The sequence below is a fragment of the Numenius arquata genome, chromosome 3 (assembly GCF_964106895.1).
Source record: "Numenius arquata chromosome 3, bNumArq3.hap1.1, whole genome shotgun sequence".
In the NCBI taxonomy this organism is placed as follows: Eukaryota; Metazoa; Chordata; class Aves; order Charadriiformes; family Scolopacidae; genus Numenius; species Numenius arquata.
This window is the reverse complement of record NC_133578.1, coordinates 54,476,342-54,496,717: the sequence shown is the minus strand read 5'-3', so window position 1 is coordinate 54,496,717 and position 20,376 is coordinate 54,476,342. Positions and strand designations below refer to the sequence as shown.

The 20,376-nt window shown below is 42.7% G+C and overlaps 1 protein-coding gene across 1 annotated transcript in view; it reads left to right on the top strand.

Moving 5' to 3' along the window:
- Positions 1–20,376, top strand: part of NIPAL2 (NIPA like domain containing 2) — a 51,135-nt gene that overhangs the window by 24,454 nt on the left and 6,305 nt on the right. The window contains 4 exon segments of the mRNA XM_074145505.1: positions 6,998–7,057; positions 9,021–9,142; positions 15,785–15,881; positions 19,930–20,065. Of these exon segments, the coding sequence (XP_074001606.1) occupies positions 6,998–7,057; positions 9,021–9,142; positions 15,785–15,881; positions 19,930–20,065 (415 nt within the window).

Genomic DNA, 20,376 nt, shown 5'->3' with positions numbered 1-20,376 from the left:
TCCTTTGTATTCAGTACACCATTAATATCTATCACATAAACTAAGAATAGGTTTGAGTAGTCAATTAGCTGTGATGAATTTGTTCCCAAGTGCCTTGGGCAGAGCTAGCTCTCTGTTTAACTCTGGCTACGCATACAGGCATTCTTAGGTTTCTCCAAATTTGTGCTAATTCTCCTTGACACAGATCTATGTCCCTGAAGCAGACACAGGTCTCACCAGGTCCAAATGCACCCATGCTCCTCATACCTGATCCTCTCCCTCGTCTACCCCAAAATGACCCACAGTAGGTCAGCAGCCTGGTTTTCCTTGAGCTCCGGCCCTCCCCTTGAGCAAAAAGGTATATCTGAGATGTAGGCAGGATAAGATGAAGGAGGTTTTAAGCTAATAGCCTCAGGGCAGAGAGATTCTCAGGCTTGGATTTATCAGTCTGTATGCGGACTGCACCATGGAGATGGTACTACAGGTACTCAAAATCAGCTGTGATTTATCTGTCAGTGCCCACAGAGTGCACAGGGACTTGCCTGTCCTCCTGCTTTGTGCATGGGTATTAGGGGCTGTCTGTGCTTCCTGTCGTTCTGTCTCCCCCAGTAGCACTTTGCATGGGAGAGGTATATTTTAGTTTGCTTCAAGACTGTGAGCACAGCTCCTTTCTCCAAACCAGCTCCTTTCCTTCTGAATGTGCTTAATAAAAATGCTTGGGCACTTTTTAAAAATAATTTTTTCACACTATCCTTCAGCTAAACTACATTCCTCTTGTGACCAGAAACCTCCTCAGTTCAGCCTTTTTTCTTGCCCTCCTCTTCATGCACAGCCTCTGGATCCCCTGTGGAAATCATAGAATGGTTTGGGTTGGAAGGAACCTTAAAGATCATCGAGTTCCAAGCCCCCTGCCATGGGCAGGGACACCTCCCACTAGATCAGGTTGCTCAAAGCCCCATCCAGCCTGGCCTTGAACACCTCCAGGGATGGGGCATCCGCAACTTCCCTGGGCAACCTGTTCCAGTGTCTCACCACCCTCACGGTAAAGAACTTCTTCCTGAGATCTAATCTAAGTCTACCTCTACTGATACTTGCTCAGGAAGACCTGTTCTCCTCTGCCCCCTGTGCTGCAGAAAACAGCACAAATGCTTGGTCTCAAAGTGGAATGTTTTTCTTGTTGCACAAACTGGGAGAGGTGCAAACATTAAACAACAGTCTTTGAATCATGGCTAGTACTCTTCCTTTGGTATTTCATCCAGACCGCCAGTGAAATGGGTACAAAAGTATTCTGCAAAATGGGTGGATTTAAATGCCTTTATCTGGCTGAATCTGTTAAGCTTAACAGAATAAACATTGGAGGCAAATATTAAATTTTGTGGTTTTATGGGAAAACTATTGGACAAGACAGCAGCAGTCTATTATAGTACTAATCGATTTAAAATAGTACATAAAGCTCATCTAAGAACTGAAAAGAGGAAAAGGAAGGATATACTGATATTTGAACTTATGAACAGTTATGAAAGGAATTATTTAGTGTAAGACCTGACAATAAAAATAGAGGTAAAAAGATGAGATTCATAAATAGCCTCAGTACCAGGAAAACAACTTAATAATGAAATATACTTACTTGTGAAATAGTTTTAGGTAGGAAAAATAAGTGATGGACACTCTTTCATTTGAGATTTTTTAAGGTTGGATTGGACAAAATATAGAAAATACACTCTACGGTTCAGTATGTATTTTCTATCTTTAACTTCTCCTGTTGTGTATTTTCCCTTTCTTAAAGAAACAAACAAGAAACAATCCTAACCGCAGCTTTCACATTTGGGAGGCAGAGGAGTTGTTTTATGATCTGGGTTCTCACCATTCAGTGTCTGCTAGTGGCAGAACCCACATATCATGCTACACTTTATTTCTGGTTGTGCTGGAGAAAACCTACATATGGAGATAATCGTAAATGATCACTCTCCTAAGAGAATGAGCAGCTGACTAAGCTATATGTAGCACTACTACAGCCCTCCCTTAAGGCACTTAATTGTATATCAGAAATGGACATTTTCTACCATTTTTTTCAATTTAAATTGAAATTCACATACTGCAGTGATATATATTAATTTAATAATGTGAATATATTCATTCAATAATGAATACAGACCAGCCTGTTTTATGCTGATGTATGAGAAGATGAAGTCGTTTCAACATAACTATTAAGCTCCTGAACAAACTCTTTTTTTTCCGTTTTCTACCCAATAGTTTTTATTTGTCATGATTTTGATGTAGTGCCAAGTCATAATATTTTTTCATTTGAAATACTCTGTATTTCCAGATTGAAGAGTTTAATGAGCCTACAGAAAGGCTCTGTCATACAGATATAGATATTTTTACAGGACCTATCTGCTTCTCAATTTGTGGATATTAATATAAGCATGATGCAATCAAGGCATGAAACGAACTCAAGGATTTCTTTAGGATGTGTTGGCTCTGTAATGTTTAATCCTTGACAGATCATCTTGCAGATTTTCTGCCCTTCTCTTGATCTTGCAGGCTCTCTGCCACTGCTCCCAGTGGGAGTAGGACCTGTGCCTAGCTTTGAAAGTTTTACCTTAGTAATCAGTTAAAAAGCTAAAAATGTCCTGATTCACTCAGAAGTATACAAGTCTTCTCAGATAACCAGGGATGTAGTCTTTGCTGCAAGCTGACAGTTCGGGCTTAGAGTTGTGTGTGTGTCGTATTGCTAAAATCAGTGGCTCCAAACCAATGAGGCTTCAGAACAGTGATAAATGGCTTGTTTTGCTGCCAAGCTGTTGCCAGCTTACACTTTGACACAATTGTTTTTGTCTGCATTTCTGTATTGTTGTATTCTATTGCTGACCAATTAAAAAAAAATAAATCAGAGGCTATTCCTCCCTCTGACACAGATCTCAATCTCTGTAACTGCCTATAGCTTTTTAAAAAAAACAGGCAAACAAACGAACAGTTGCAAAGACACATTAATACTTTTCAGCACAGCAATTGCCCAAGTTCTTTGGTCTATTCATCTGTAGATCTGAACGTAATGTTCAGTGATTTATTTCCCACATCAGTATAATGGCGTGGGAGGAGGAGGCACACAGCTTCTGTGACAGAGGGGGGAACAAGAGGACTTCGGCATGGGAAAGGGAAAATTGGGGCTGGGTGGTAGGAAGTTAGACTCATGCTGTGGTGATGGTGCGAAATCATGGTGAAGGGGAAGCTGGCTAGGATGAAAGCATGAGGGTGTAACATCACTGGTGTTGAGGAGGAGAGGTGGGAAGACAGGAGACGCCTTGCCTGTAGTCTGAGGGATGGTAACGAAGGGGCGGAGAGTCTGGGGAGTTGAGCACAGGGATTTCAGCAGGGCTGCATTTGGGAGCTGAATGTGGGACACAGTAAGGTCTTTAATTCATATATCTGGTGGGCTTAGCTGTGGCCTCTGGCTGCCCGCTTACTCTTCTGCCAAGGTTTCACAAGGTCTTGGGATAACTCAGGTTGGAAGGGACCTCAGGAGGTTCCTAACCCAACCTCCTGCTCACAGTGGGGTCAGCTTGGAGGCCATCAGGCAGAGAGGAGATGGTGGGGCGAATGTGTTGGTCATATAATGTATTGTCTTAAACTGCCTTTTCTGGAGGAGTTAATATCTTAAGCAGCTAAATGCACCTGAGGCTGTGAGCTGGAGCCCAAAGGAGTTAAGGAAGAAGGGCAGAGAAGCTGTGAGGGCTGTGAATTTCTCACTGGGCTCCCGGGGTGCATGTTAGTGCCTGCCATTTGTGTTGCTGGCCAGGGAAAGCGGCAAAGCGAGTAAAGGGCAGCCTGTGTTCCTGGGGCTCATGGGCTCCCTTCATCCCCCTCCTCCTCTGGCTCGTTGTTTCTACTGAGCTACTGTCTGCGTCAAGACAATCTGTCCTTAGTTTCTTTAATTTAACCTGGTTCAAACCTACCCTGCAATCTGAAGAACATAAAAGGCTATCTAAAAGTCAAATGTATGGAGCTTAAACCCCAGAAAATTAACAAAATAAATAAAAAAAATTAAATATTCTGTTAGGCAGTGTGTAGTAAGAAGGTGCTCTCTTGGCTGTGCTACTGGAACTTCCTTAAAATTCAGCCCTGAAGGTAACAGCCAGAGTTTGCCAGGCTGCTGATCAGTCATGTATGTCCTCTAGCATCTCAGCAGTTCTGTGTAACTGTTCTCTGGTTTTTCACTTAGATTTACCCCATTTGCTTTTCTTATTCACTTGAATGCATATGAAGTGTTGGTGGCTTATCCACAGGGGTAGTTGTTTTCTGTGTTCAGAGTCTCTCCTGAGTCTCACTCTCCTCACCTTGGTGTTGTGCCTTCCCTCCTACTTCAGTTTTACCTCCAGTCATCCCAGATGGACTAATCTATGTTCTTAAAACCTCTCCTATTTTTAGATTCCTCTACACATTACACATCATAAAGAGCATTAATTATACATACTTTCTGTTAAGCTCATGATCTCTTGTGCATTACCAGCTATCTCTGGAGAAAGAGCTTTCCACATTTGAATGCATTATTAAAGTGGATGACAGGCTGATTGACAAGTTTCATTATCTGGATGCATTCCAGTGCTTCCCTGTGCCCACTGCCAACCTCCAAGATTGTGATCCCCCCAAGCTGCCATTTGCCATCTCCAGAGAAGCAGGCAGTGGAATCTTGGGCATAACTCATCTCACCCCAAATTGGATGCCAACACTGGAATTGAACCCTAAATTGCATTTACTAGATCTCTGCTGAATGCAGAGAGCCCAGACAAAGGGAGATTAAAAAAAAAAAAAAAATATCACTGAGGCATCAGTTCATTAAGCAACCAGTCTTTGCTGTGACAGTGGGTGGGCTGAGGTGGAGTTTGGGAGAGCTGCGACAGCAGGGAGACAGAGCAGTAATTAATTCCTGCACTATCTTGGGTTGCTGCTGCTTCTTTCCTGGGTTTTGTCCTCTCTCTTTTCTAAACGTAGGTAGCTCTGCTATTACCAGTGTTGCCTGGATACCACTGTCTTTTCTCCAGCAAAGTTGTCATTGAAATATTGAATAAAGAAAACCATGTCAGTCAGCTTACTTTCAGTGAGGCATTTTCAGTTGAAGATTCTTTTATTGCACTTATTTGTTTGCATAGATCTCCATCACCCTTGATACAGGTTACAATTATGACTTCTGCTATATCTGGCTTTCTACTGACTGGATAACATGACATGATGCTGAATTCCAGTTCTCTGTTTACCTCTTGGTATGAACCTCCCTAGATTTATCTAGAGTACATCTAGCTAACCACAAATTATATTTTCCATCAGAACAACAGAGATAATGAGGCAAAGATGGTTGAAAAAAGGTTGAACTGTCATTTCAAGAATAAACCAAGAATTTCATGCTGTAGGCAGGAACAGAGCTCTTGTAACAGAATCCCATGATTTAGGTTCAACGTGTCCCTTCACTGTCCCTCTACTCTGCCCTGGTGAGGCCCCATCTGGAGTACTGTGTCCAGTTCTGGGCTCTCCAGTTCAAGAAGGACAGGCAATTGCTGGAGAGGGTACAGCAGAGGGCTACAAAGATGATTAGGGGCCTGGAGCATCTCCCTTATGAGGAGAGGCTGAGGAACTTGGGTCTTTTTAGTCTAGAGAAGAGAAGGCTGAGGGGGGATCTGATCAATGCTTATAAATACTTAAAGGGTGGGTGTCAGGAGGATGGGGCCAGTCTTTTTTCAGTGGTTCCCAGGGATAGGACAAGAGGAAATGGGCACAAACTTGAATATAAGAAGTTCCACCTAAACATGAGGAGGAACTTCTTTACTTTGAGGGTGGCAGAGCCCTGGAACAGGCTGCCCAGGGAGGTGGTGGAGTCTCCTTCTCTGGAGACATTCAAAACCCGCCTGGACACGTTCCTGTGCAACCTGCTCTAGGTGGACCTGCTCTGGCAGGGGGGTTGGACTAGATGATCTCCAGAGGTCCCTTCCAACCCCATGCGATTCTGTGATTCACTGTCCCTCCTGGGCAGAGTCTTTTTTTGAGGTTTCTAAATGAATCTAACACTAGCAATGGACCTCTCCCTAAGGCCTTTCCTCATCTCTTTTCCATAGGAGCTATTCAGCCTCTTTTGCCTCTCCTTAGAGGTAGATGCTCTAATGTTGTCTGCTGGAATAGAGCCATTTCTCCCAGGTGGCCAACAGTCTCATCCTTCTTAAGTCCAAACCCCTTCTTCCTCTCTAGCACGTCCACGCTGAGCTGCTTACCAGAAATCCTGGCCCGATCCCCACTGCTGCCCGCCCACCCACCCACTGCTGCCCTTCCAGGAGAGGCAGGGCTAGGAGCTGGCACAGGAATGATGCGAGAGCTGGACAAGGGAAGAGTTGCCCAGAGAACAGGAGGTCATTTCCAGGGCTCACTTCCATTTTTGCCTTTCCTCATTACAAGTCACTCTAGAAAACCATGGGCAGTGCTCCTCTATGGTACATATATGTTGGTTCTTCCACCTGCTTGTTGCAGACATCACGACCGCTTTCTTAGTTCATACTAAATATTATGCTTTTGCGTTAGCTTTCTTCCTCTTTGTTGTATTGCTACTTTTCTCGTATTAATACACTGAAGTCTAAATAAGCAGAATTTTATCCTTCTATGAGGCAATTTGCCTTGAACAAGTCCATGCAGTGAGTTGGTGGCAAAATGGGGAGTGGAACGGTAAGGCGGATCAGTGCCCAGCTTTCCTGACACTTCCACATATGACTGAATCAGAGCAGTTTAAGCAGTGTCTGCGTAGGAGATGGGAAGGGTATTGCATCTCTTCAACCATGTAAGAGCCTGCGGGATATTTAAAATCTTACGAAAACTGAGGGTTGGTTGGTTGCCAGAATGGACTCCTGGCTGGTTGTATCATGGTATGGTGCAACAACAACAACCATGAGATATGTTTGTAGTTGGCCCAGGGCAGCTTTTTGCTGTAGCACTTGATATTTTACCAAATATAAAAAATGTCTTTATATTTCTGCTCTAGGTAGTGCATTTATTTCTGTCTTGTTCCTAAAGAAGACCATGAGGGCTGCTGATATATTGGGTAAGTAAGCTTTTGCTAATATGGCCATGTGTGTTGCCATATGCTTAGCAAGCTGTAACTCTCACGCAGCCCCCCACCTTCCCACTCCCACTTTCCCGAGCAAGTGTTTCGAGGCAGATACTTACAAAATTGGGAAGAAGTGACAAAAAGAGAGAGATTCTTCAGTGCATGTGGAAAATACTGCATTCCCAAATCCTCTGCTCTTATAACCATAACTCATTCCTTGTGTCCTTATTGCTCAAATTTATTTTCATTGTCTATTTTTGCCTCTGAGGTTGTATTTAGTATTATATTTATGAGTACAACACATTTTTAATAAAAACAATGAAGTGATTGAGTTACTCATTCAAATACATGATTTTTTTTCTTACTGCATAGACATTGCACAAAAATTCAAGCTCAATTAAAAGTGACAACCTCCCTTTTGGTATTAATTTTATCACTTCAAAGAACAAATAATCATGTTGTCAAGTGCTCTGCTGGGAAACACGGTCTTCACTGTAAAAGCATGTCAACTTTTTGTCTGTGTCCAAGATTTTTTTGCATATCAAAACTGCCCAGCTTGAACACAGTAATAGTGAGAGACAAGCGTATTTCAGGGGTTTGGGCACCTGATGTTGCTAACGGGCACCTGATATTTCTGTGGGGTTCCTAGCGTCTAGAATTGATTGTCCATACTATAACAAGGACATCCCAGCTGTTCTTATGAATGTTTTGGAGAGAGCTGTTCAGTATTGTTCCAGGAATACTATATAATATTTATTTAGGTTTGGGGTCCAAGTTTGCCAGCTCAGTTGCTACATTCAAAATCCCCCCTCCCTGTACTGATCATGTTTCCCTTATGGCCTTATACATTGTGTGTTTCTTTAACTAGTGTTTGAGCACTGATTTATTTTATTTCTGTGAGTTCGACTTTGCAAGAAGGATTTAACAATGTTGCTACATTCCATAGGAATGAGCTGTATGATGGGAAATATGGTGATGTTTTTGCAAGCACATAAATATAGAACAGTTCTGCTTTTCCAAAGGAACTATGTGCAATAGCAGTGCCAGCAAAGTCCTCCGGATGTGCTTTGTTTTGTATTCCTGAGCCTTGTATTCCACACCGATTTGTAGGTTTGCCAAGAATTTTAAAGATTACTTGAAAAAAAAAAATTGATTAGTTAATATCTTCCTTAATCCAATACAGCTTATGAGCTGAGGATCGGCTCATTTCTATCTCGATACCTCAATGAACATCTGTGTTTGTCAGCTGGCTGTCCACAAAGCAGAACTTCCAGATTTTTATTAAAAGCACAATAATGCAAGTTCGACCTTGAAAAGGGGCCCTGGCAACCTAACGGCTGAACAGTCTTTTGCAAATCAGCCTTTTATAAAACAGTTCATAGGGCTGCAAATACAACAGGGAGCGGCCAAAGTGTTGGCTCCATGACAGGTTCGGATGAGCATTGGACTGGAACATATCTGTTGCGCTTAATGTTTCCAGGGCAGGTCCAGAGCTGGTGCAGATCTCTATGGCCACACTGATTTTGGGAGAGTGGTGTTTATTTGCACTGATTAATGATATAGCTGTTTGCCTCAGTAAGTAAGTTGTCCATTTGGTTTAGGATGAGTTTACGTGACCTGCTTTGTGCCTGTGAGAAATACAAAGGATCGATTCTCTTTTGTGGTGCACTTGGTATTAGAATTGAGAATATTTGAAAATGCATTGCATAGTTGGAACCCTAAATCATGAGGCTTTACTGATGGCTTTTTTCATATTTCCAAAATCCTTTGAGTCTTTAATAAAAATTACTCTAGATACTAGACTACAAATACAAGGCAACTCAAGTACCTAAGCCCAGATCTGATTAAGTGGACTTAAATTTTCTTCTAGAAACTATTTCCTAGTCAGCTGGAGAGCAAGGATGGCCATGATTAACAAATATTATTGTACTAAAACAGTGTGTCCTTTTCTTTAAAGGGGGAACGCTGACAGTAACAGGGACATACTTGCTGGTGACATTTGCTCCAAATGTACCCCAAGAGCTCACAGCAAGACGAGTACAGGCTTACTTAGTGAGTTGGCCTTTTTTGGTGTATTCGGTGAGTATCTGGTTCATATGACTCCTTAAATCAGAAAAAATGGGGTTCTTGGGCCTTTTGCAGCATTATGAAGTAAAGGCAGAGAAACTGCCCCTGGAGATAAATTGTGTGATTTTCACAGGAGAGAGAGCAAGTCTCTGGGTCATCACTCCCCTCCCCAAGCTGAAAAAATGCTGAACCAAAAGATGTATTTTGAACTACATGCCAGGGGAAAGTCACAGTTGTGCAGGATTGACAAGAATGGAAAGATTTTGGGTTTTGGTGGGCTTGTGGGAAAACCTAAATATTGGCACTGCTTATATTTCCTATGTATGTGTTCATGCCGTACTATCTGCATGTACATCTAAGTTACAGTGCTTTTCTGGAATGTGATGGACTTGTGCTTTTAAAAATCAGGCTATGTATGCTTTTGGTCCTGCTTTTTTCTTTCATATCACAATCTGAACCTGAGTTTGAATTCAAATACAAAAATACTGTTTTGATTAAAGTATCGGTACACAAACTTCAAATACCATACGTCGTCTTTGATGTATTTAATTAGCATCAGGAACAAGACCAGAGTGAGTAGGAGGAATTTCTCGCTCTCTTTTCCTCTGGAATACTGAAAATTTCTCCAGCTGAATGTAAAAGATACAATACAGGAGCTTCAGAAGCAGTTACTTTTTTCCACAGTAAAGTGACTCACTTGGGTTAGATTGTTACTGCCCAGGCTTTTCTCGGTAGGAAGCTCAGTTAGAAAGCCACTGAATAGAGAGTTTAAGGACCTTAATCTTTTAGCCATCCTGCAGACTTTAAATATATCTCACTATCCATGACACTACTGGTTAAGCAGAAAGTACCACAAAAAACGTTGATTGTCTTGCTCAATTTTTTTATGCATTTTAAAAGATGGCGATACAGTTCAGTGGAAGAAATTAATGATCATGCTGCATAAATCACAACATACGCTTTCAGTCAGGCAGTAGAGAGGCTTTTGAAGGCAATGTCCAAGAGTTTTGGGGTGCTAAGTAAGGGTAGCTTTAGCCTCAGCAAGAGCTTCAGCAAACCCACGTAACCAGCAGAGAGAGAGGGACTTCTTTAGGAGGGGGTTCAGAAACAGGGGCTTGGTGTTCACTGGAGGACCCTCTCTCTTTCCTACTGAGTATCACCCTCTACCATGCAGTTCCACCTATAGATACTAAAACAGCCTGGAATTTTAGGTGCTGATTTTAAATTGCTGACCTATCCTTTTGTGTAGAGGTGGTGGAGGGAGAAAACTCCCCGTCCAGACCCAATGACACCAGAAATTTCTGTGCCATGTGCTGTTCACATTTTCTTAAAACCAACAGGTTGCTGGAAAAGGACTTTTCGGACCTTTTTTTTCAGGAAAAGTTAATAAGAACACAGTTGAATGTCTAGGAATACTGTGGTGAATTCTTCTTAGGAGACTTGGTGGTAGGTAGGTGGTAGGTAACCCCTGGACTTTCTTTCCCCTCTTCTCTCTTTTCCCTGCCTCAGCCAGCATCCAATTCTACATGTACAATGTGGGTTGCAGGGAAGGATGGAGCAAGTACAGCAAATTTTGTTGACTCAACAACATATCAAGCTTTATTTGTTCCTTCTGCTCCCTGGATTCATCTGTTTTGAGCTTCCTCTATCCAAAGAAGAGGGAGGAGTGAAAGGCTCCACAAGAGACTCTCAGATACCAGCCTGATTATCCTGGTATGCTGCTGGAAGTTCAAGCAAACCCTGCTGTAAACATTCTCTTTGGGCAGGGAATTAGCTCTTCATAACTTTGTAAAATGCCTAGCACAGGTTGGCTGCTGCGATGTAAAAAAGTGCAGCAGAAGTTGCAGAGTTTCCAGTATAAATATATAGCGAAGAGACAGTACAGCAGTATAATGCAGTCCAACAATCTTTCTAAAAGCAGCCCCAAAGTGTGGTCTGCTGAGAAATACAAAGCCCCAGTGGTACAAAATGTTCTGTGTGGGTGATAAACCATCCCCATGTGGCACTCCACTGGCATCAGAGGAGTTCTGCAGAAATAGCCTCTAGTTCCCACATGAGACAACTTTGAGTCACCTTCTGAGACTCAAAGCAGTAGCATAATCATGTCTGAAAAGAATGACTACCCTAGCCTGTTTTTATTTCTCTTTTGCCTATGTGCACTTTGAGTCACTACAGAAGACATCAATTATAGATGAAGCTCTTACGTTTCCCTAAACAGAAGCATAGTGAGTATTGGGTCGTTAATATTTAATCTCTGTAAAATCAGGCTCAAAGCATTTCTGCTTTTCCTTCAAAGTGCATAGAAGGCCCTCCTGGTTCATTGGTCCCTATGTTGCTGTATATCTCAGAAAAAGAACTGAGGCAGACAATGTGGTATTTTGTTCTGGAGCCTGCTGGTAATGCTTAGAAACATGGAAAACATCATGATTATAAAAAAATGTCGATGAGATGTGGGCTTGAGGAGACTTCAGCAGAGATTAGTTATAATAGCAAAAATGATTGTAAGCAGGTCAAGGTCCTTTAATTCCTCCACAGACTATGTGAAGCTGATATAATCTATGCACTTCCCATTCCTGGACTTTGTATTTAACACTACCACATTTATCAACTATGAGAGCAAGCACTTTTTTTGGTAATTCTCAGGAGACAATCGTAGACAACAGCTGGGGCATCCCAGGAGGGTCCCTGTCTGCGTGAGGTCTTGTTAGGAGCCATGAACTCCGCTTTCAGTGTGACTCAATGTGATGGTCTCCCATGTTTTGTGGTTAAAGGTGACCTGTTGGTGGGTCACCAAGCAGCAGAGAACCATGGAAGAATAGTTTGGCTGCTGGGCAGCACGAGGTGAGAACTTATTGTTTGTATTTCATGCATAGTGTGCAAAACTTGACAGAGCTGTGTAAACTTACGTAACAGCCCTGAAAAGCAAACATTAGCTTTCCCCATGTTCAGCTGCAGGACTGCCATCTCTGGCCCTACACCACTGCTGCTTTTGGGGCTTCCCCAGGAGGCAGAAGCATCCAAGCATAGAGTCCTGTGTGTCCCTTCCAGAGCTGCCGTCAGGGACTCTTTTGTCCTTTTGATGGTTTTTCTTGGCTGTTTGCTTGCAACAGTGAGTCTTCTTGGTGGGCTTGTTTGCATTTAAACAGGAGGAGACCACAGTGGAACGTTATGGTAGCTTTAGCAACAGAAGAGCTTATGGCAAGATGAGGACTGACAGAGGGCTGATGGACAGAGGCAGCAACAGTGACTTGGCTCAGTTGAGATCAGTGGTGCTTGGCACTACCTGCCGCTCTGGGGGCCAGAGTGAGGTGGAAGAGGGAATGGAGCACCAGAGCTGGTGTGTGCTGGAGCGGTTTGAGCAAATGACTGTCCCTGGGCTTGTTTTTGGATGATTATTCTTGCACAGATTGCTTGAAATGTGACGGGGCAGATGATGGTGCTTCGCTCTGTTGGCATTGTGATTAAAGTTGTCTAGGGGATATAAAATGAATCAATACCTGAGGTGTATCTGGCTGCCTACAGTAGGGCTGTCTCATGGGTTTCTGCACGCTCCGTGGCAACCAGTCCAAGGGTCTGGGAGAGGTGATGGGTGCTCAGGTTTGCACTGCAGGGGAGGAAGCCGATCTCACAGTGCTGTGTCACCTGGTGTGTCCCGGTTTGAAGTAAAACTGAACCAATTTTCTGTTCTGTAACTTTACATCCTAGCTAGGCCTCCTCTAACTCTCTGAAATTAATAGCATATTGTGGAGAAAACTGCTCGTTCTCAGAATGATAAGACCAATGTTTGTGCTCCATGCCAAGGAATGGTATGCAGAGAGGCCCTTGCTTATATTTATTGCTATAACAACCAAGGTCAGCCAATTTCGTTATTTGCCCCTTAGAGGGTCGGAAACGGAAAAAACGTAGAGGGGTCACATCGGTGGGGAGGAGTGGACAGGACAGGTGACCCAAACCTGACCAACTGGGGTATTCCATCCCATCTGCCCCATGCTCAGTATAAAAGCTGAGGGATCAAAGGGTCACCCCCCTTCCTGCGATGGCCGACATCCAGAGAGGACTCTGTCTGTTCATCTGCCTTTGATCCCGATCCGTGTGTTCCTGACTCCAGATCTGGAATCCAGTTCCCATCCATCACTGAGTCCAGTCTGGGACTTCCCCAGTGCCTGCCGGTGATGTGACTGTCATCCTGGGAGCTTGATACGGTTTTGTATATATTGTATCTATTTCATTATTTTCATCTTTATTTTTATTTTAATATTACTTCTTCATTAAAGTAGTTTAGTTCATTCTAAACTTCTGAATCTCCTTATCTCTTTCTCCTCCTCTCTCCTCTTTTGGGGGGGAGAAGGGGGGGGGAAGGGTCATCTGTCGGTCTGGTTTTGGTAAATTCGGCCGAAACCACGACATGGTGCCATGGCCCCATTCCAAGTCACACCATCCTCTATGCCAGTCCTGAACTGACGTGTCATGGAAGAGGATGCCTGGAACATTTCTGGAATGTCTTTCTTAGCCTGGGTACCTTTCCATGTGGGGAATATTTATTTAGCACAGCTTTCTTCTATTCTGTTAGCAATTGTTCACTGTCAAAATAGCAACTGAAGCTATTTGGAGGCTGCTGTAGCTGCAGGCTGATAATGTGGTATTCCCCTCTGGCCCTAAGATGTGTTCGCCAGTGGCATGAAGAGTGAAGCTGCTACCTTTACTTCTGCTCTTGAGTTCCCTCAAAACCCTGTCATAGTTTTCCACAGGGAGGCCAAGATGAACTCACATTCCCGATTTAGACATACCCAGTGTTACCCTGTTGAATAAAGCTGGGGAGGCTGGCCAAGTTACTTACTGTGAGACTGATACTTGCTGTGAGGCCTCTTTTCTACCAGCTGGTGGCCCAGCTTTCACCTCTGGGTGCAAGCCTGGTAGGGAGGGAAGTTCCTCTGGAGGGAGTTGAGACCAGCACTCCACGAGAGACTGGAAAGATTGTTAAACAAGGATTAGTCCAGGAATGCATTTTTTTAACCAACAACAAAATGCTTTCATAGATTCAACACATTTTACAAAAAAAAAAAAAAAAAAGGTTTTTTTTTTTTTTTTAGTCTTGCGATAAATATTTGACATTTTTAAAAGAAAGGTGGTATAAAATCCAGATTTGTGTTTGTAATGTTCTGAGATGCAATTGTCTCTCATTTGTCTTTGGGAGCAAGGGACCAGTGTGAAGGTAAATAAAAAATAAAGCACAATTATGTTCTGTTCATATTTTTGAACACTGCTAAACTGGGGGAGGTGTGAGTTTGTTTGAAAATTTTAGTAACTAAATGTGGCTGATGACTGCTTTCCTGCTGCAGTCACTCTCCAAAACAAGAAATGGGCTATCTTACTTTATGTAACTGCCACTAGTAACTGTTTGGTCGCTTCTTTGGGAAGTTCATCAGCGCAACACCCAGGTCTTTTCGAGTCTAGTGCTGCTTTATGGCGACTGCGGGTTTAAGAGTGGAGTGGCATTATAAAACATAAATTAGTACGTAGGTGATGAAACCAAGGAGATAGACATGAGGTTTTTCTATGACTTGTTTTGTTAGTAAAAAATGATAATAACCGGGTTCATTAACGATGACGATCTCATTTTCTGTCTTATTTCCCCCATTTGATTACTTTCCAACATGCGCAAATGAACTTATCTTTCTTCCTGCTATCTCTAAGTCTACCGGGCTTCTGAGCACCTCTCAGTGCAGAGGTCCATCATCCTGTTTTTGTAAGTCTTCTGGCCTTCACAGAAGCTTTTTGGCTTTTGCACTTGCTGTTTTCTTTAGGCATAGAGGGGTATTTGGGCAATGTGGGTAGGACAGAGAATACCCACACTGTTGAGACGGCAAAAGGCCCGAGTTACTAAGGGAGTCTGCAAAGAGACACACCAACAGCAAGTCAGTAAATTTAACTGTCTGCTCTTTAGCTGCTGTGTAATTGAAGGAGCAGGTTTGGACCACGCACAGTGTAGTTAAAGCTGCTTCAGCAGCTGCAGATGTCCTGCAGTGTGGTCTGCTAGTGTGTCATTGAGCTTTTCAAGGTAAGCTCTTGACAGGTGCCTGTGATTTGAGAACCCCCACATGAAATAAATGTTTTCCTCCTTACAGTGTATGGCAGAAATTTTGAACAAAATGACAGTGTTTGGGGCGATTCTTTTTAGTAGGACAGGGGAGAAGGGCAAAGAGGGTAGAAAAAATAAGCTTGTATGTCACAAAGAGTGACACTAGGAATACCACACATAGAAGGAGAGGCTGCTATTCCTCCAGGTAAGTGCTTTATTCCATAGGAATTATAAACAGAGTTTCTGTAAGAATTATTACTACTAAGTATGGATATCTTTGCTGTCACATTAAAAATGCTACCAGTGACAAAATATAGCTAGAAGTGCAAAAAGAAAAGCTAAAGAAATAAGAAATACTCAAAGTTTAACTTTTGCTGTAAAAGATAAATGACAACAACTGTTTGATAGCTCAGTCAACTGGCAATAAGGTTAGTTTTTAGCAGAAGATGCTTAATACAATAATTCTCCTTTGAACCGTTAGAGCAGAGAAAATGAATGTGACATCTCAAAGACTTTGAATGAAGCATTTATTACATAGTTTCACAGCTCTAACTTTTCTTCCCTTTTATTTTCAGATCTTAGAAATTATAATATTCTGCATTCTCCTCTATTTTTACAAAAGAAAGGCTGTGAAGCACATCCTGGTTTTGTTAATGATGGTAGCACTACTGGGTAAGAACATATTATTCACTTTAATGTTCTGTCTGTTACTTGATAATTCCTTGTCACTCAGTCTCCCCAGCTAGTTTAGATTAGTGCCATTTTAAAGCAGTGTGCTGAAGGAGAACCATTGAAACATTTCCCAGGATTTTTACTGTGGTTTCTTTTTGAAGAGAAAAGCTGGTTATGAAACATAGATTCTATGCTTATTGCTGGGACTATCTCTTTTTACAGATTTCCTGAAATTAATACCTTGTGTGCAATGATATTCTGTAGCTTTTTTAAAATAACACTTTAGCTTTAGATCCTGGGAAAGGTGACTTTGAAACATTGTTTTGGAGGGCAGGCTAGCTTTGAAAATAAGTTCCTTAAAACAGAGCAGCTTAAGACCTTGTAAGCGCTCTGTAAGCAAAGGCAGTGATATGCTGTACAGGAACTTTCCTTTGAATTATCTATGCCAGTTTGCACATGCGAGATTTCATACTTTACCACCTTTCCAGAAGCATAGCAAGAACTCAGTGGGCCACTGAAGCTTGCCTTCTGATTAACATTGCCACAATCAATACCCAGGGAAGCAAGGGAGATAATTTTATCAGTCAGCTTTCAGTAAAGTTAAACTTGAGTCAGTTTTGAAAAATGTCAGGCATCTTCCTCTAAAGCTTCACCACTTGCAGGAATATATTAAGAATTTGTCACTACTCTGTATCTCCTGCCATCTTTGTCTTCTCACTTCTCCGTGAAACCCTAATGGGACACCACATTTCTTTGGTTGAAGTGAAAAGTGCTTGAGCTGTGCCGTTGAAGTCAATGGTTATATTTTCACTGAGTTCATTGGGTGCAAAGACTTAGAAAGCACATTTCTAATGGAGCTTTGGTCATGAGTGGTCACTAATGGTCATGAGTGTTTTGATAAAATGGAATTTCGCTAAAGTTTGCCAGTTACACAATTTGGATTTAACTAAATGAGAAAAACCTTCACAGATTTATTAACTGCCTTCCTTCAGATCCCTCACTGGTTTCTTATCAGCTGAAAAGCTCAGACTTTCAGATCAACTTGTTTGGGACAGTCTTCCCATTTAAGTTTCCCAGGGCTAGGAACATCAGGATCTGTAGCTCTGCAGAAGCCTTAAAGGATTTCCATGGTCCCTGCATGAGGCAGAGATGGAAGAGCCCCAAAAGCCTTAGGTTTAATGTTTGACTGCTCTTGGTTTGGAGGAGTGAAGTGTGAGTCCAGCCAGCCCTCAGCTCCATGTATGGGGCCTAGGACCTTCAGCAAAGCTGACTTGAGCTGCACTGCAGTTTCTTACACTGCCACGAGGAGCATGAAGCACTGCACACTTCTGAGCGATGAGCGAGTTCAGCCTCCTTGTTGCATATCTGAAAGCCTGAAGATCCCCAGATGGGCTTCTACACTTGACTGCCGCAGTTCTGGGCAGACCCACCATGATGGCTGCCCTAAGCAAGGTCAATACATGGCTCTAGGAGACATTGGCCATTGGGCTGCGTAGCCCTACATGCCTCTTTTGCTATGGAGCCTGCCAGCCTTGATGCCACTGGTGCCAAAGGGATGCGTGGAGCTGCTGAACAGCAGCAGGGCTGCAAACCCGTGCCGCAGCAGGCGCTAACTGCAGTTTGGTGGTCAGGCTGCAATCAACCAAATATAACAATTTCAGCTGGTGGCTGCTGACATTTTGGTGAGCATATGCAGCTTCAGGAAAAATGTGTCATTATTTCTGCTCTATTAAAAAAGACACAAACAAACAAATCCTGGTTCATGGGAACTTTTGAAATACTGACATTTCCCTCAAGCAGGAAACCCAGAACTGTGGCTGGCTCTGGTTCCTGCAGCCATCCTGGTGCCTGGCAGTCCCCACAAAGCTACACTTGGAGCCTTCTGCTTGCTCTCTGACCTTTCTGCTGAGCAAAGTGATGCGGGGCTGAGAGAGGTCCCAGCAGCTTTGCTCCCAGCTGTCTGCTACATGCACTGTCCTCGGAGGGCCCTGGTGTGGGAGGGGTGGATGAAGCTTGGGGTCTCTGTGCAGAAAATTCTCGGTGGCAGCTTGCAGAAGGGGATTTCTGCCTTTTCTCATATCTGCATAGATACATTCCTGGTGGAGGGTCTGTAGAGATGTGAAATGAGAAGTGAAATGTAGAAAGATTTCTTTAAAAAGAACGTAGCCTTTGTGCTTCATTGGGTATGAGAGCTACTTTCATTATGAAGAAAATAGAGGTTTTTGTAAAATCTGCAAATGTTTTGCTTAGTAAAACTAAGCAAAAAAAAAAAGTAAGTTAATTTGTTGAGAATTATTTTACCTCATGTATATACTGGGAGTTATCATAAGTTTGGGGGGAAATATTTGAGATTAAAGTGGGATTTCTGAGTTTCCTGCCCTAACAGCTGGAAAGTGACATCATTTGTCACACTAGCCTTGCAGGGGGGTCATTCTATCAGCGATAGGAAAACCATTTCCTAGGTTTAGAAACTTATTCCAGGGCTACTTTAACTCATAAGTTCATTCCACTTTTCAAAAAAACCCAAACCAACCAACCAACCAACCAAAAAAGCCCTGATGCTTTCTTTTCTGGTTTGTTAAAATTATAAGGGATGGAAGCTGCCCTTTCAACAGAAACAATTTTTTGTCAATCTTTACCCTTAGTTGGACAATTCAAACTACTAATTTTTACCTGTAAGTGTTCTTTTAAAATAATAACTCCCTCACATTAGAGTGCAAATCTCAGTTTTTATGTAGGCTGCTTGTTGGGGCTTGAGTGTATTTTTTGGCTTTTTATCATACCACTAGCACTGCCGCAGGCCAGGATTTGACCTCCTCTGCTCACTTTTATTGCTATGTTTGTTAAACTGCTCCACCTATTTCCAGTACAGAGCAAGAAGTGAAGTACTAGGTGGAAAGGTTGTCATGAAAACAGGATCATCACAAGATGTACGCAGCTCTTAAACTCCCCTTGAACTTTTGGACTTGCTAGAAGAAAAATGCTCACAATCAAAACCACAGACCTGAATCTGTTCTTCTTCCCCCACCTTTTCTCCCAAGCCTTGGCCTGAACTTTTTGCACAGTGCAGCTCCTCTTGCCAATCTGAATTTTGCTGTTAGAGGAGGATGAATCAGACCACCGAAATCCAACACTCCGCAGCTCCGGGAGAGGCTGGAACTGGATCCCAGCTGGGGGACAGTGCTCCTGACGATTAATTACCTTTCTTCAAAGGTCATCTCCGCACCCTGACTCTTCTTATAATTTTTTGTTTATTTTGAATTTGTTACATTTTACTTGCAGTAGAGCCTGGCCCTTGAAACGAAACACAGAACCCTGTGTTGGTTGATTGCTCCGTGTGCAAAACCAGTGGGGAGAGTTAGGTGCTTCGTGATGCGACCCCAAAAGTCAGCTTTGCCCAGCTTTGGCTGGCTCCTGTCTCAGCAGAGAAACCCTGAGGGTGAGGAGTTATTTTAGGCTGCTGGTGTCACATGCAGGCTGCTATTAGGAGGTGTCCCAGCCATTTTGAACAGATAAAGAGACCTCTCAGACCGCTCCTGAATAATGCATCATGGGCTCCAAATTAGCAACTGGAGGATAAAGTATGTCTGGAAGATGTGGAGACTGTTGTACCACCTCCATCTGGTAGTCCAGTGTTTATGATTTGCCCAGCAGGGGGAAATGGATCCAGTTCTTTCCTCTAGCTGTGCTCAGCCTCTCTCAGACACACACTCAGAGTCCTACCTTGCAAGATTTTATCTGACTCTAACCTCAGTTACTCTGTTGAAAATGGGGAAACTTTGAGTAGATGCAGGGTTGCAGATTTCAGTGCTACAAGAACTTCCAAGCAAAACACAAAGCACGCGTGGACTTAAGGACACTCTGAGTTTAGGCAGTAACTTGGTGTTTGTAAAACCAAACGCTTGGCTTTAGGTGCCCAAATCCCTCCTCAGTGTGTCTTTAGGTTATCGGCTCTGTGGCTGTGACCTGGCACCTTGTCCTCCTTCATGGATGCTCTGAGGTCCCTGCTGTGAATCCTGCTCTGCTAATCTCTCCCTTTCCCTTTCAGCCTCGCTGACTGTCATTGCTGTAAAGGCTGTGGCCAGCATGATAACACTCTCTGCAAAGGGGAAAATGCAGCTAACTTATCCTGTCTTCTATATCATGATTGTTTTAATGGCAACTTCTTGTGCTTTCCAAGTCAAGTAAGTGAGTTTCTACTTATGTCCTAACATTTGTACCCGTTTATCTGTCATTTTTTTACAGTACTGATATCAACTCCAGATCCAAGTTGCACTTAAAGGCAACAAATTCCTGGCAGAACCTTGACAGATGCATGAATTGCCTACAGCTGATTGTATTGTTTATTTTGGCTTTATTTCTCAGTTTATAATTAATTAATTATACAGAATTATATTATCATCTCATTATCACCTTATACAAGGTCTTACCAAATTTAGTTCTAGTTTTGGCACAAGTTTTGAACTCATGAAATGAAATTTATGTTTGTGTAAAT